The following is a 15,917-nucleotide window of genomic DNA, read 5'->3' on the forward strand; positions in this document are numbered from 1 at the left end:
AGTATTATCCTCTTTATTATTATTAATGTATTATTTTATTCTAGTTATTGTTATACTTGTTATCATGATTATTCATTATTAATAATAATAATATTTGTATTATTTTATATTCTTGTTATTGTTCTACTTGTTATCATGATTATTAAATATTAATAATAATATTTGTATTATTTTATTCTTGTTCTACTTATTATCATGATTATTAAATATTAATAATAATATTTGTATTATTTTATTCTAGTTATTGTTCTACTTGTTATTATCATGATTATTAAATATTAATAATAAATGTGTATTATTTTATTCTAGTTGTAATGATGTTGTTGTTTGTTTTGGGGCTTATTGATGATATTAATAAAGTAAACTTCAGTCCCTGGCTCACACTTACTGATCAAAGTGCTGCAGCTGCTGCTTCCGCTCAGTAGAACCAGTAGAACCAGTAGAACCAGTGGAACCATTCAAACCAGCACGGAGGGCGAACCTGCAGCGGGAGGCGCGCGCCACAAGACGTCCGTCCCGGAAGCGTGAGATGACGTCATGGCTGCAGATGAAACATGCATGACGCGGTGAGATAGAGCCGGGTCCCCCCACCCGACCCCCATACCAGACCCCCCCAGCAGCAGACCAGCAGACCGCCAGACCGGTTACCTTTCACAGCCGCAGAGTCCGGGACGACGAGGCCGGAGGGACCCGGATGTCCGTATCGATCACCCATCGGTGGAACATCCGCGCGTGCGATCTGCTGCAGGTGCAGCGACGGGAGAGCCGAGCTGCTCCGGTCACCGGGTGGTGTCGGTCGGTGTCCCGAGGCGCAGAGCGTGCGAGGGGGAGGAGGAAAGAAAGGAGGGAGGAGGGAGGAGGAGAGAGGAGGGAGGAGGAGAGAGGAGGGAGGGAGGGAGGAAAGAAAGGAGGGAGGGAAGAAAGGAGGGAGGGAGGAGGGAGGAGGAAAGAAAGGAGGGAGGGAGGAGGAGGAGAGAGGAGGGAGGGAGGAGGAAAGAAAGGAGGGAGGGAGGAAAGAAAGGAGGGAGGGAAGAAAGGAGGGAGGGAGGAGGGAGGAGGAAAGAAAGGAGGGAGGGAGGAGGAGGAGAGAGGAGGGAGGAGGGAAGAAAGGAGGGAGGAGGAGGGAGGAGGGAAGAAAGGAGGGAGGGGACAGGGAGGAGGAGGAGAGAGGAGGGAGGAGGGAAGAAAGGAGGGAGGAAAGAAAGGAGGGAGGAGCAGAGGGAGGAGGAAAGAAAGGAGGGAGGGAGGGGGGAGGAGGAGGAGAGAGGAGGGAGGAAGGAGGAGGAAAGAAAGGAGGGAGGAGAGGAGGAAAGGAGGGAGGAGCGGAGGGAGGAAAGGAGGGAGCAGAGGAGGAAAGAAAGGAGGGAGGGAGGAGGGAGGGAGGAGGGAGGAAAGGAGGGAGGGAGGAGGGAGGGAGGAGGGAGGAGGAGGGAGGAAAGGAGCGAGGAGAGGAGGGAGGAGAGGAGGAAAGGAGGGAGGAGAGGAGGAAAGGAGGGAGGAGAGGAAGAAAGGAGGGAGGAGAGGAGGAAAGGAGGGAGGAGAGGAAGAAAGGAGGGAGGAGAGATCAGATCAGCAGACGCAGACTCGCTCCTCTTCAAGCGCCCTCCGAATTAAACAGTATGTATATTTATATACATACTGTTTAATATTATATTATATTTATATACATATACTATGTGTGGCTCAGCAGCATCACTTACTAATTAGGCATAATATTCAAAACATTTAGAAAAAAAATGTACAATAACATTATTATTTCAGAAAAAGAAAATCATAGCATAAATTAAATAAATTTAAAAAGTTAAAATTTTAGAAAATGTCGGAAGGATCGGATAATGATAATAGTAAAATTATTGTATTATTTCTGGGACTTAATACAGTTTTATTACAGTTGTGCATCGATATGTTTTTCTATTATTTAATATTTTGCCTGATGAATAAAGAATTTGGCTAAAATAAGTAAAACATTAATATACGGTCCCGATTTCTTTATCTTTGCAAAGACACCAACAATAATACTATAACGATCAATATTAAATATTGATGAATTAAATGTTGCTCCTGTGGCTCGAAACTGAAGCAAAAGTTTTAATTATTTAAAATCGCTGAATGTTTCCATCGTGGAGAGCCGGCGCCTCCTGGTGGCCACTCGCGGTGTTACAACGACTCGTTCTCACCATTAGAACATTTGAGGTTTTCATATTTGGAGAAAAACAAACTGACGTCTTCATTTATTAAAGATTCTACTGCGCAAACCTGAATGAACAGAACAATCATTCATAATAATTTATAAAACATAATATATATATTTAACATAAATAATAAAATATAATAAATATATATATATATTTAACATAAATACATATACATATTTAAAATAAATATATATTTGACATTAATATATATTTTATGTATTTAACATTAATACAAATATATATTTAACATACATATGTATATTAGTAACATATGAATATGTGTATATATATTAATATATATATTCGTTTAACAAATATATATATTATAACAAAAAATATTTGTAATATATTTTAGGGTATTTATTTGTACACATTTCTATTTTATTTTGTAAAGTAACCCAATTATATTATGTTATTAATAACACGTTTTTCCTTCTTAGTTAACATGTCAGTTTTAAGAAAGCTCATAACAAACACACTAAAAACGTAATAACTTAATGAACAGCTGTGTTTTGAGCGAGGCTGCCACCTAGAGGTCATCCAAAGGAACAACACCAACACACCAGCAGGTGCATCCAAGGAAGCTCACAGAAACACTTCAGAACATCGGTACTGGCCCTTTAAGGAAGCTCACAGAAACATTTCAGAACATCGGTACTGGCCCTTTAAGGAAGCTCATAGAAACACTTCAGAACATCGGTACTGGCCCTTTAAGGAAGCTCACAGAAACACTTCAGAACATCGGTACTGGTCCTTTAAGGAAGCTCACAGAAACACTTCAGAACGTCGGTACTGGCCCTTTAAGGAAGCTCATAGAAACACTTCAGAACATCGGTACTGGCCCTTTAAGGAAGCTCACAGAAACACTTCAGAACATCGGTACTGGCCCTTTAAGGAAGCTCATAGAAACACTTCAGAACATCGGTACTGGCCCTTTAAGGAAGCTCACAGAAACACTTCAGAACATCGGTACTGGCCCTTTAAGGAAGCTCATAGAAACACTTCAGAACATCGGTACTGGCCCTTTAAGGAAGCTCATAGAAACACTTCAGAACATCGGTACTGGACCTTTAAGGAAGCTCACAGAAACACTTCAGAACATCGGTACTGGCCCTTTAAGGTAGCTCACAGAAACACTTCAGAACATCGGTACTGGCCCTTTAAGGAAGCTCACAGAAACACTTCAGAACATCGGTACTGGACCTTTAAGGAAGCTCATAGAAACACTTCAGAACATCGGTACTGGCCCTTTAAGGAAGCTCACAGAAACACTTCAGAACATCGGTACTGGCCCTTTAAGGAAGCTCACACAAACACACTTCATTAATATCGCACAGAACTTGAATAACTGAATATAATAAAACCCAAATGAAGGTCTGATTATTCATTCAATAAATATTATATTCACCCAATGAAAATAATAATAATAATAATAATAATAATAATAATAAAGTATTTTTTGAGGTAAAAATGAGTCGACACAAAGAACGGTGACGACGTCCAGAAGTAGTGAACCAGTTATTTATTATCAAAACAAAACAAGACGGCGGCATGAAGGCTGACCATGTGACCCGGAGTCACTGACCGTGTGACCCGGGGTCACTGACCGTGTGACCCGGAGTCACTGACCGTGTGACCCGGAGTCACTGACCATGTGACCCGGAGTCACTGACCGCGTGACCCGGGGTCACTGACCGCGTGACCCGGGGTCACTGACCCAGACCGTGTGACCCGGGGTCACTGACCCAGACCGTGTGACCCGGAGTCACTGACCGCGTGACCCGGAGTCACTGACCGCGTGACCCGGGGTCACTGACCGCGTGACCCAGGGTCACTGACAGCGTGACCCGGAGTCACTGACAGCGTGACCCGGAGTCACTGACAGCGTGACCCAGGGTCACTGACCGCGTGACCCGGAGTCACTGACAGCGTGACCCGGAGTCACTGACAGCGTGACCCGGAGTCACTGACAGCGTGACCCAGGGTCACTGACAGCGTGACCCAGGGTCACTGACCGCGTGACCCGGAGTCACTGACAGCGTGACCCAGGGTCACTGACAGCGTGACCCAGGGTCACTGACCGCGTGACCCGGAGTCACTGACAGCGTGACCCGGAGTCACTGACAGCGTGACCCGGAGTCACTGACAGCGTGACCCGGAGTCACTGACCGCGTGACCCGGAGTCACTGACCGCGTGACCCGGAGTCACTGACCGCGTGACCTGGCGTCCCCCGTTTCACACGTCTGCTTCAGACTTTGAGTCCAACGAAACAAAACAACTAAAAACAGACTAATAGTGTTAAACTGTGTTTTTGTTTCTGTTCAAACTAAATTACTACTCGACTAACGCAGGAAAGAATAAAAGGTCAAGAAAAGGTCAAGAAAAGGTCAAGAAAAGGTCACCGGGTCGCTTCAACAGCAGAGAGGAAACAAAGAGCTGCAGTCCGTTTACATGCACCAAATACTCTGCAGACCATAATACTCTGATTGTACACATGTCGTCTGTAGTTCTAGTGAAGGATGAAGTGTTTCATGTCAACAGGATCATGATGAAGATGAAGATGTTCTACATTAACCTGAATAATAACGGGAACATGAATCTTCATTAACCGGATTAATAGGAAAACAACAAACTGGAATATTTGATGCACGTGAACGAAGACGGTTTGAAGTCAGATTTAAGGTCTCAATAAGTCTCAATAAAGTGGAGCACGTGTGATTCAGAGAGAGGGGGGGGGGGGGGGGGGGGTACAAAGTTGTGCAGAGTACAAAATGTATTTCTAGTCACAATGAAAGGCAAACGATGATAATCTCAGAAGAGGGCTCCTCTCTACGAGTCCCACCAACCCTTCACGCATCCTCTGCAGCGCCCTCCGGGTCCTGGTTTGGTCCTGGTCCCGGTTTGGCCCTGGTCCCGGTCCCTGACGCGTCTTGGCACTTGGGGGAGGACGGAGTCCACGAACGGCCGTCACCTCTGCATGGCGTGTCTGGAGCCCAGCGACTGCTTCCCGCGGCCGACCCCCTTCCCGGCGCCGTCCGGCTGAGGCGGGCCGCCCTGCCGCCGGCCTTTGGCCTCCGGCTCCGAGTCGCTGAGCTCCAGGTCCGGGCAGTAGCCGTCGTTGTCCTGGTGCGCCCGGCCACCCCGCGCCCGGTGCTCGGGCTTGGCCCACAGTCTCTCCTTGGCCGAGCCCTTCCGGGACAGTTTGTCGGAGGCCCGCAAGTCCTCCGTGGTCCGTACCAGGTTGATGGTGGCCTCCTTGAAGGACCTGCCGAAGTGCTCCATGGCGGACTTGCGTAAGCCGGTCTTGTCCAGAGCCGGACTCGAGGCGTCCCGGTCGCCGGGCGTCTGGCAGGAACTGTCCTTCTGCGCCGCCGACTTCTCCGAGAGGCCGTTGGCCTTGCGGTCCTGGTCCGGCTTGCCGTTGGACGAGTGGGCGGCGTGCAGCGCGGCGTGCAGCGCCAGCGGCTTGCCGCCGGGCAGCGCGGCCGGGCTGCGCGAGTGGCTGGAGGCCGACAGCCGGCCGTTGGCGCGCTCCTCCCGCCGGCCGCGGCCGTGCAGCTGGGGCTTCCCCTGGCCCAGGCCCTCGCCCTCCGCCACGTTGCCGCTGTTGTCCGGGCACAGCGGCCCGTTGCCGGACTTGGAGCCGTTTCCCAGACCGGAGGGTTTTGGCATCTTGAGCTTCAGAGTGATGCGCGGAGGAGGCCGGAACAGCAGGCCGTCGGCCGGAGACGAAGAGGGGAGACCTGAAGACAGAGACAGCAGAACATGTTCAGGCTGCGACTCCAACGGAACGCGGCGGCGTGCGGCGGACGGGCGGCTCACCGGCGGCCAGCTCCTGGTTCAGCAGCTTCACGTGCAGGTTGAACATCTGCTCCTGGGCTTTGCTCTGCAGCACCTTCAGCTTCTCCCGCCGGCTCACCATGTAGCACAAGTTCCTCACCTGCAGACACAAAGACGGTCACGATGGATTAGAGAGTGTAAGAATAAATAAATAAATAGTACGAGTCATGTGACCCACCCTCTCCAGGTCCTGTCTCAGGTGCATGAACATCCTCATGCGGGTGTGGATGCTGTCCTCCTGCGGCTGCAGCACCAGGTTCTCCTCGTCCTCCTTGGGGGGCAGCAGGGCTCTGTTGAAGTTGGCTCTCCTCTTCAGCTTCCAGTACTGACAGATGAAGTCCAGCAGGCGCGCCGGCAGCCCGAGGGCCCGGGACAGGTCCTCCTGCTGGACCAGGGTGTAGAACTCCTCCTCCAGCTCCTGCAGCCTCTGAGCCCGCTGGCCCCCCTTCTGGGCGTCGCCGGCGGGCTTGGCGCGAGCCGGGCTCAGGCCGGCCTCCCCGGCCTTCGGCTGGCTGTGCTTCAGGCAGTACGACTTGAATTTCACCTCGTCGCCTTCGTCCAGGATGGTCTTCATCTCCAGGCTGTGCTCAAAGGCGCACGTCACGTGGAAGGGGGTGGTGCAGTTCTTCACCGAGCACTGAGGGGGCGGGGCATCATAAACAAACATATCGCGATATTGTAAACAACCAATCAGTGTTTGGACCAACAGGAGAGCTAGTAACGTTACCTAGTAACGTTAGCTAGTAACGTTAGCAGCACCACTAACAGAGAACCAGTGGAAGTTCACAGTTACATGATGATGCGTTCAGGCTCCGCTGAGTGAACATGAGTACTGGCTGAAGGTAAATGATCACGTTCTCATGATGCATTCAGGTGTAATCTAGTAAAACGTAGCGTTGGTGGTGAACTAGAATTAATCCAGATGTTTTCTCATGAATATAAAACAGATATTAGATGAATTAAAGCTCATTAATAACATTATTTACCACATAATCCTTCATAACCACCATCATCTCTCACCTGGATGCAAGCGCCCGTCTTCCATTTACACAAACTGCAGATGAGCGACCAGCGGCTCGGAGGGATGTGGGACACTTTGGTGATGGGCTCCATCCTCTCGGGGCACGCGATGCTCACCTGAGAAGGCACGGTGAGGTTATTCAACGCTCCCCTAGAGGTGTGTGTGTGTGTGTGTGTGTGTGTGTGTGTACCTCGGGGATCCACAGAGCACAGCTCACATGAGCCCACTTGGTGCCGGCTCGAGTGGCCTTCATGGCCCCGCCCTTCTGAGGACAGAGGAGGCACTGAGGGTCGATGCCGAGGACGCACGTCCTGCACAGCCAGTTCCCGACGGGCACTTTGACGATTCCATAGCAGGCCTGAGGGGAGAGGTTATTATTGATTATTAGCATAAAGAACAACAAGGATTCAACTGTGAGGTCATGCGTTACGAGCGGCGTGCGTCACCTGGTGCACGCAGATGTTGCACTTGTCACAGAACACCATGTCGTTGCCCTCCTCGCTGTCGGGGGAGCGGCACACGTCGCAGATCACGTCCTCGTCGTACTCGATCCCGAGGCCCTCCACCGTCTCGATGGCGTGGTTCATGTTGTCGTGGCAACGGCCCTCCAGGGCCTCCATGGCGCGCTCCATCGTCAGCTCGTCCACGGGCTCCTCCCCTGCACACGGAACTGTCTCGTTAATAATAAATACAAATAAGGAGACTTGTGTGTAGGAACATGCAGGTATGTGCAGGGCTGTGTTTTCCCCTGAAAGGTTGTTTCTTTGAGAGTTGCTCCTGCTCCGACGTGAGGTCAAAGGTCAGGGATGTCGTATGTGTTCAGACTGTAAAGCCCTCTGAGGGGAGTTTGTGATTTGTGATTTTGGGCTGTACGAAATAAACTGAACTGAATGAAGAGATAAAACATCTCAGCTTCCTTCACTCAGTAAATAAAAAGCAGTTTTCTGGAGCCAGGAAGCAGCTGGAGACCTAGTCCCCTACCCATGCGGTCCAGCGCCCTGTTGAGGGCCTGCAGCCAGTGGAGGTCCATGTCGTCCAGGTCGTAGCGGCACATGGCCTCGGCCAGCTCCTTGATGTCCACGTAGCCCGGCTCCGTGGACTCCCGGCCCGAGCACTGGATGTGCTTCCTCTGGTGGGTGTAGAGGACCTCTTTGGGCTTCTCCTCCATGACTCTGAAGACCAGGAGAGACCAGCAGTCAGGATCAGGACTATACGTTTCATTCACACAACAGGAAGTAAAGAGTCCTGGACTTCTCTTATAATCTAGACCGGATTGGGCCAGACCAGGTTTCATGGTCTCTGTCACAGAATGAAGCGTTCATGAGCTTTTAAAGAGTCTTTGGATTTCCTGGGAGAATCTAGTCCAGAGGCCCAGTGCATGATGGGAAACGCCCACCTGTCAGCTTTATTCTGAGAGTTAATGAGTTAATTGGTACATTTTTATATGGCTGCTATCTTGAATTAGAGTTTAAATAAAATAAATGTTTTCATTTTCTGTGTAATTGTAATATTTAACACTTTAATATTTGCTTTTGGTCTTGTGTTGTGCAAAGAATGTTTATTCTCTAAACGCACAAACCTGTTGTGGGTGATAATAATAATAATAATATATATATACACACACACACAATATATTATATTATATTATAAAGGTATGCTACAGATCCAACAAAATGTACCTCTCTGTGACTTCCTGTTTATTCTGTGACGATCAATGTAAAATGACCATGAGTGCTACCGAAGCCTATTTAGCCCTCTTCGTCGCCTCACAGGTGGGTCAGCCTTACCTGACGGACGGCTCCGGGATGGTGTCCGGACTCGCCAGCACCTGGACCCCCTTCTCCCACTCCTGCTTCCAGGCGTCCGCCAGCAGGTAGTAGTCCTCCGGGGACACGTGGTGGGAGTCGGGCAGCTTCATGGCGCTGATCAGGTCTTTCCTGAAGACCTGAGGGGGGGGCACACGAACACAGGAGTGAGACGGCGGTCCTCACCAGCTACCAGGAGCGCAGCGCCGACAGCCAGGGAACTCACCTCAGCCGGTTTCTTCTGGGTGGAGGCCGGAGCTTCGGGTTTGCCACCTCCATACTTGTTAGAGGAGCAGAAGGAGGTGGAGGGACCTGACGGAGGAAGAGAGGAGTGTGAATGAAGAGAACAAAAGGAACCCAAAGGAGGAGGAAGGAGAGGAGTGAACAACAGAACCCAAAGGAGGAGGAAGGAGAGGAGTGAACAACAGAACCCAAAGGAGGAGGAAGGAGAGGAGTGAACAAGAGAACCCAAAGGAGGAGGAAGGAGAGGAGTGAACAACAGAACCCAAAGGAGGAGGAAGGAGAGGAGTGAACAAGAGAACCCAAAGGAGGAGGAAGGAGAGGAGTGAACAAGAGAACCCAAAGGAGGAGGAAGGAGAGGAGTGAACAAGAGAACCCAAAGGAGGAGGAAGGAGAGGAGTGAACAAGAGAACCCAAAGGAGAAGGAAGGAGAGGAGTGAACAACAGAACCCAAAGGAGGAGGAAGGAGAGGAGTGAACAAGAGAACCCAAAGGAGGAGGAAGGAGAGGAGTGAACAAGAGAACCCAAAGGAGGAGGAAGGAGAGGAGTGAACAAGAGAACCCAAAGGAGGAGGAAGGAGAGGAGTGAACAAGAGAACCCAAAGGAGGAGGAAGGAGAGGAGTGAACAACAGAACCCAAAGGAGGAGGAAGGAGAGGAGTGAACAAGAGAGCCCAAAGGAGGAGGAAGGAGAGGAGTGAACAAGAGAACCCAAAGGAGGAGGAAGGAGAGGAGTGAACAACAGAACCCAAAGGAGGAGGAAGGAGAGGAGTGAACAAGAGAACCCAAAGGAGGAGGAAGGAGAGGAGTGAACAACAGAACCCAAAGGAGGAGGAAGGAGAGGAGTGAACAACAGAACCCAAAAGGAAGGAGAGGAGTGAACAACAGAACCCAAAAGGAAGGAGAGGAGTGAACAACAGAACCCAAAGGAGGAGGAAGGAGAGGAGTGAACAACAGAACCCAAAGGAGGAGGAAGGAGAGGAGTGAACAACAGAACCCAAAAGGAAGGAGAGGAGTGAACAACAGAACCCAAAAGGAAGGAGAGGAGTGAACAACAGAACCCAAAAGGAAGGAGAGGAGTGAACAACAGAACCCAAAGGAGGAGGAAGGAGAGGAGTGAACAACAGAACCCAAAAGGAAGGAGAGGAGTGAACAACAGAACCCAAAGGAGGAGGAAGGAGAGGAGTGAACAAGAGAACCCAAAAGGAAGGAGAGGAGTGAACAACAGAACCCAAAGGAGAAGGAAGGAGAGGAGTGAACAACAGAACCCAAAGGAGAAAGAAGGAGAGGAGTGAACAACAGAACCCAAAGGAGGAGGAAGGAGAGGAGTGAACAACAGAACCCAAAAGGAAGGAGAGGAGTGAACAACAGAACCCAAAGGAGGAGGAAGGAGAGGAGTGAACAACAGAACCCAAAAGGAAGGAGAGGAGTGAACAACAGAACCCAAAAGGAAGGAGAGGAGTGAACAACAGAACCCAAAGGAGAAGGAAGGAGAGGAGTGAACAACAGAACCCAAAGGAGAAGGAAGGAGAGGAGTGAACAACAGAACCCAAAGGAGGAGGAAGGAGAGAACAACAGAACCCAAAGGAGGAGGAAGGAGAGGAGTGAACAGAACCCAAAGGAGGAGGAAGGAGAGGAGTGAACAACAGAACCCAAAGGAGGAGGAAGGAGAGGAGTGAACAACAGAACCCAAAAGGAAGGAGAGGAGTGAACAACAGAACCCAAAGGATAAGGAAGGAGAGGAGTGAACAACAGAACCCAAAGGAGGAGGAAGGAGAGAACAACAGAACCCAAAGTAGGAGGAAGGAGAGGAGTGAACAACAGAACCCAAAGGAGGAGGAAGGAGAGGAGTGAACAACAGAACCCAAAGGAGGAGGAAGGAGAGGAGTGAACAACAGAACCCAAAGGAGGAGGAAGGAGAGGAGTGAACAAGAGAACCCAAAAGGAAGGAGAGGAGTGAACAACAGAACCCAAAGGATAAGGAAGGAGAGGAGAGAACAACAGAACCCAAAGGAGGAGGAAGGAGAGGAGTGAACAACAGAACCCAAAGGAGGAGGAAGGAGAGGAGTGAACAACAGAACCCAAAGGAGGAGGAAGGAGAGGAGTGAACAACAGAACCCAAAGGAGGAAGGAGAGGAGTGAACAACAGAACCCAAAGGAGGAGGAAGGAGAGGAGTGAACAACAGAACCCAAAGGAGGAGGAAGGAGAGGAGTGAACAACAGAACCCAAAGGAGGAGGAAGGAGAGGAGTGAACAACAGAACCCAAAGGAGGAGGAAGGAGAGGAGTGAACAACAGAACCCAAAGGAGGAGGAAGGAGAGGAGTGAACAACAGAACCCAAAGGAGGAGGAAGGAGAGGAGTGAACATCAGAACCCAAAGGGGGAGGAAGGAGAGGAGTGAACAACAGAACCCAAAGGAGGAGGAAGGAGAGGAGTGAACAACAGAACCCAAAGGAGGAGGAAGGAGAGGAGTGAACAAGAGAACCCAAAGGAGGAGGAAGGAGAGGAGTGAACAAGAGAACCCAAAGGAGGAGGAAGGAGAGGAGTGAACAAGAGAACCCAAAGGAGGAGGAAGGAGAGGAGTGAACAAGAGAACCCAAAGGAGGAGGAAGGAGAGGAGTGAACAACAGAACCCAAAGGAGGAGGAAGGAGAGGAGTGAACAAGAGAGCCCAAAGGAGGAGGAAGGAGAGGATGTGAACAAGAGAACCCAAAGGAGGAGGAAGGAGAGGAGTGAACAACAGAACCCAAAGGAGGAGGAAGGAGAGGAGTGAACAAGAGAACCCAAAGGAGGAGGAAGGAGAGGAGTGAACAACAGAACCCAAAGGAGGAGGAAGGAGAGGAGTGAACAACAGAACCCAAAAGGAAGGAGAGGAGTGAACAACAGAACCCAAAAGGAAGGAGAGGAGTGAACAACAGAACCCAAAGGAGGAGGAAGGAGAGGAGTGAACAACAGAACCCAAAGGAGGAGGAAGGAGAGGAGTGAACAACAGAACCCAAAAGGAAGGAGAGGAGTGAACAACAGAACCCAAAAGGAAGGAGAGGAGTGAACAACAGAACCCAAAAGGAAGGAGAGGAGTGAACAACAGAACCCAAAGGAGGAGGAAGGAGAGGAGTGAACAACAGAACCCAAAAGGAAGGAGAGGAGTGAACAACAGAACCCAAAGGAGGAGGAAGGAGAGGAGTGAACAAGAGAACCCAAAAGGAAGGAGAGGAGTGAACAACAGAACCCAAAGGAGAAGGAAGGAGAGGAGTGAACAACAGAACCCAAAGGAGAAAGAAGGAGAGGAGTGAACAACAGAACCCAAAGGAGGAGGAAGGAGAGGAGTGAACAACAGAACCCAAAAGGAAGGAGAGGAGTGAACAACAGAACCCAAAGGAGGAGGAAGGAGAGGAAGTGAACAACAGAACCCAAAAGGAAGGAGAGGAGTGAACAACAGAACCCAAAAGGAAGGAGAGGAGTGAACAACAGAACCCAAAGGAGAAGGAAGGAGAGGAGTGAACAACAGAACCCAAAGGAGAAGGAAGGAGAGGAGTGAACAACAGAACCCAAAGGAGGAGGAAGGAGAGAACAACAGAACCCAAAGGAGGAGGAAGGAGAGGAGTGAACAGAACCCAAAGGAGGAGGAAGGAGAGGAGTGAACAACAGAACCCAAAGGAGGAGGAAGGAGAGGAGTGAACAACAGAACCCAAAAGTAAGGAGAGGAGGTAACAACAGAACCCAAAGGATAAGGAAGGAGAGGAGTGAACAACAGAACCCAAAGGAGGAGGAAGGAGAGAACAACAGAACCCAAAGTAGGAGGAAGGAGAGGAGTGAACAACAGAACCCAAAGGAGGAGGAAGGAGAGGAGTGAACAACAGAACCCAAAGGAGGAGGAAGGAGAGGAGTGAACAACAGAACCCAAAGGAGGAGGAAGGAGAGGAGTGAACAAGAGAACCCAAAAGGAAGGAGAGGAGTGAACAACAGAACCCAAAGGATAAGGAAGGAGAGGAGAGAACAACAGAACCCAAAGGAGGAGGAAGGAGAGGAGTGAACAACAGAACCCAAAGGAGGAGGAAGGAGAGGAGTGAACAACAGAACCCAAAGGAGGAGGAAGGAGAGGAGTGAACAACAGAACCCAAAGGAGGAAGGAGAGGAGTGAACAACAGAACCCAAAGGAGGAGGAAGGAGAGGAGTGAACAACAGAACCCAAAGGAGGAGGAAGGAGAGGAGTGAACAACAGAACCCAAAGGAGGAGGAAGGAGAGGAGTGAACAACAGAACCCAAAGGAGGAGGAAGGAGAGGAGTGAACAACAGAACCCAAAGGAGGAGGAAGGAGAGGAGTGAACAACAGAACCCAAAGGAGGAGGAAGGAGAGGAGTGAACATCAGAACCCAAAGGGGGAGGAAGGAGAGGAGTGAACAACAGAACCCAAAGGAGGAAGGAGAGGAGTGAACAACAGAACCCAAAAGGAAGGAGAGGAGTGAACAACAGAACCCAAAAGGAAGGAGAGGAGTGAACAACAGAACCCAAAGGATAAGGAAGGAGAGGAGAGAACAACAGAACCCAAAGGAGGAGGAAGGAGAGGAGTGAACAACAGAACCCAAAGGAGGAGGAAGGAGAGGAGTGAACAAGAGAACCCAAAGGAGGAGGAAGGAGAGGAGTGAACAGAACCCAAAGGAGGAGAACCGGCTTCACGCTGGAGACTCACTCTCGTTGTCAGAACTGTCGCTGCTGCTCGACGACCTGAGACGCTTCATCCTGTAACATCCTGAGGAAGAGGGGGAGGAAGAGGGGGAGGGGAGGTATTTCAATAAAGAATAAATCCCTACACATTCACAAATGAAAAGCAACCGGGAACAAACGCCATTTTATTTTTTTATTGAACAAATCAGAAATATACGTCGAGCAGAACGATGAAGGTGTAAAGGAAAAGATATGAAGTGACCCAGGGCCTAAATATCACAGTGTAGGCAAATTATTATAATATTATAATTATTGCTAAAGCTGCAAAATACACACGTTATATTTTTCAAAATGGTAATTTGTTTTATATATATATATATATATATATATATATATATATATATATATAAGCGCTGCAATAATTAACCTATAAACTCTCAACTATTACATTGATCAGTGTAATATGACATCACACAGAGGATTTTGGGTCCTCCTTGTTTACATGCATTTCATCGTATATTGTATTTAATTCACTAATACCTGAGTACTGACCACCAGAGAGCCCTTTATGTGTGATCATCCTGTTTATTTCATTAATATACACAATAAAGTTTGACATTCCTCATAAAGGGCTCTCTGGGTGGTCAGTACACAGATATTAGTACATTAAATACATCAATTATATACGATGAAATACATGTAAACATGTGTAACATCATTATCACTTTTATTATAAATGTATATTTGTCCTCTTGTGTTTGTTTTTTGAAGATGTAATATTATATTATGCCATAACAATGGAATAGTATTGACGTTTTTTTTTTAATCTGCAACGGTTGAACTATAATTTATTTGAGTAAAAGAGCAGTTTGTGTTAGTCCAGATTTAATAAATGATGTTCCATGAATTAAATCCTCCATGAATTAAAAGCAAAGTTAAGTAAATGTCCCGTAACTGACGGATCGGAAGCTGCGAATGTGAAGCTAACTCCAGCTTCCTCTCACACGCGCACGCGCGCTAACATCCGGGCCTCTCGCGGGCTGCAGGCTGCGGGGGACCGGCCGTGGCGCCGCCAGCACGCGCACACAAAGATGTCACTTCCTAGATCCATTAAGGAGAAACAAGCTCGCGAGCTCGGCCGTTGCTCGCTGTCGGAACGTTCGCTATCGGACCGGCGCGCGCTAAGCTAAGCTAACGGCCGCTAGCATGTAGCGCCTCGGAGAGGGCGGGAGAGAAGGCCCCGTGGCCTGGATCGACCATCCGGGATAAAGCCTGCCTCTCTCAGCCCCCTTCCCCGAACACACGCGCATATTGTTTCACCTCCCTTCCCCCGGGTTTTACCTCCAGTCCACGCGCCGCTGTCCGCTTTATTCCAGCCACATATCCGCCCGGACACCGCGTCCAACATGTACCTGTAGAAACAACCGAGGCTCTGGTTCTACTCTCCGGGTAAATCCGGGGGTTTGTATCCGACCACAGAGGGGATCTCCTGGGCAGCAGTCGATCCACCACCACGGCACAACGGCTCTATTGTACCGCGCCGCCCGCCGGGTCCTAAAGCCCGCCACGTTCCCTCCAGCCTGGGTGCGCTCGATTTGTCGACTGGCGCTAACCTCCAGTGGTGGAGGAAGAACTCAGATCTTTACATTAAAAACTCTCGGCATGAAAATACACTTACAGTAGCAAAAGCACTCATTCAGAATAACATGCATTATTGTATTATAATTATTACTTATGTTGCACCTGATAAAAAAATGTATTCAGCTTATGTTGTATTAATAAACAGAATCTGAAATAACTCGTACTGCTCTTTTACTTTTACTCTAATTCCACTTTACTTATTCTAGTTGAAGCGTTTTTATGTGTGGTATTTATGGGGCTACACATTAAGTTGAATTGAAATACACCATTAAAAAAACAGAATAAAGTCCTCAAAAGTCTTCATTTTGGGCTTTAACGGTAGTTTGCATGTTGCTCTGCTGCCCCCTTTTGCAGAGAGATGAACTCACTGGCTCTTGTGTTACTCTACAATAATATATACACTATATAGATAGATGGTAGTGATGATAAGCATCTTGAAGAACAGCGAGTTTAAACTCACTAAATATATAATCTACAGTTCACAAAGTAAATGATATAAAGTCCTCTGACGT

General features: G+C 48.8%; 1 protein-coding gene across 2 annotated transcripts; it reads right to left on the reverse strand.

Annotated features, from left to right (window-relative positions):
• Positions 1 to 438: 438 nt before the first annotated feature.
• Positions 439 to 15,842, reverse strand: jade3 (jade family PHD finger 3). Of its 2 annotated transcripts, XR_004609354.1 has the most exons (13): positions 15,106 to 15,842; positions 13,790 to 13,849; positions 9,089 to 9,174; positions 8,845 to 9,002; positions 8,039 to 8,229; positions 7,504 to 7,715; positions 7,248 to 7,415; positions 7,057 to 7,173; positions 6,215 to 6,673; positions 6,019 to 6,136; positions 5,043 to 5,939; positions 649 to 770; positions 439 to 541 (listed from the first exon to the last, which is right to left on the reverse strand). XR_004609354.1 is itself a non-coding variant. In XM_034530260.1 (11 exons), exons 1-11 carry the CDS (start codon positions 15,170 to 15,172, stop codon positions 5,164 to 5,166), a joined length of 2,412 nt encoding a protein of 803 aa, XP_034386151.1. In that variant the 5' UTR covers positions 15,173 to 15,842; the 3' UTR covers positions 3,703 to 5,163. The 2 variants fall into 2 exon arrangements, 1 of the variants encoding a protein (XP_034386151.1); XM_034530260.1 differs by lacking the exons at positions 439 to 541; positions 649 to 770 and having other exon boundaries at positions 3,703 to 5,939.
• Between the last annotated feature and the right edge of the window lie 75 nt (positions 15,843 to 15,917).

Source organism: Cyclopterus lumpus, chromosome 4 (genome assembly GCF_009769545.1).
Source record: "Cyclopterus lumpus isolate fCycLum1 chromosome 4, fCycLum1.pri, whole genome shotgun sequence".
In the NCBI taxonomy this organism is placed as follows: Eukaryota; Metazoa; Chordata; class Actinopteri; order Perciformes; family Cyclopteridae; genus Cyclopterus; species Cyclopterus lumpus.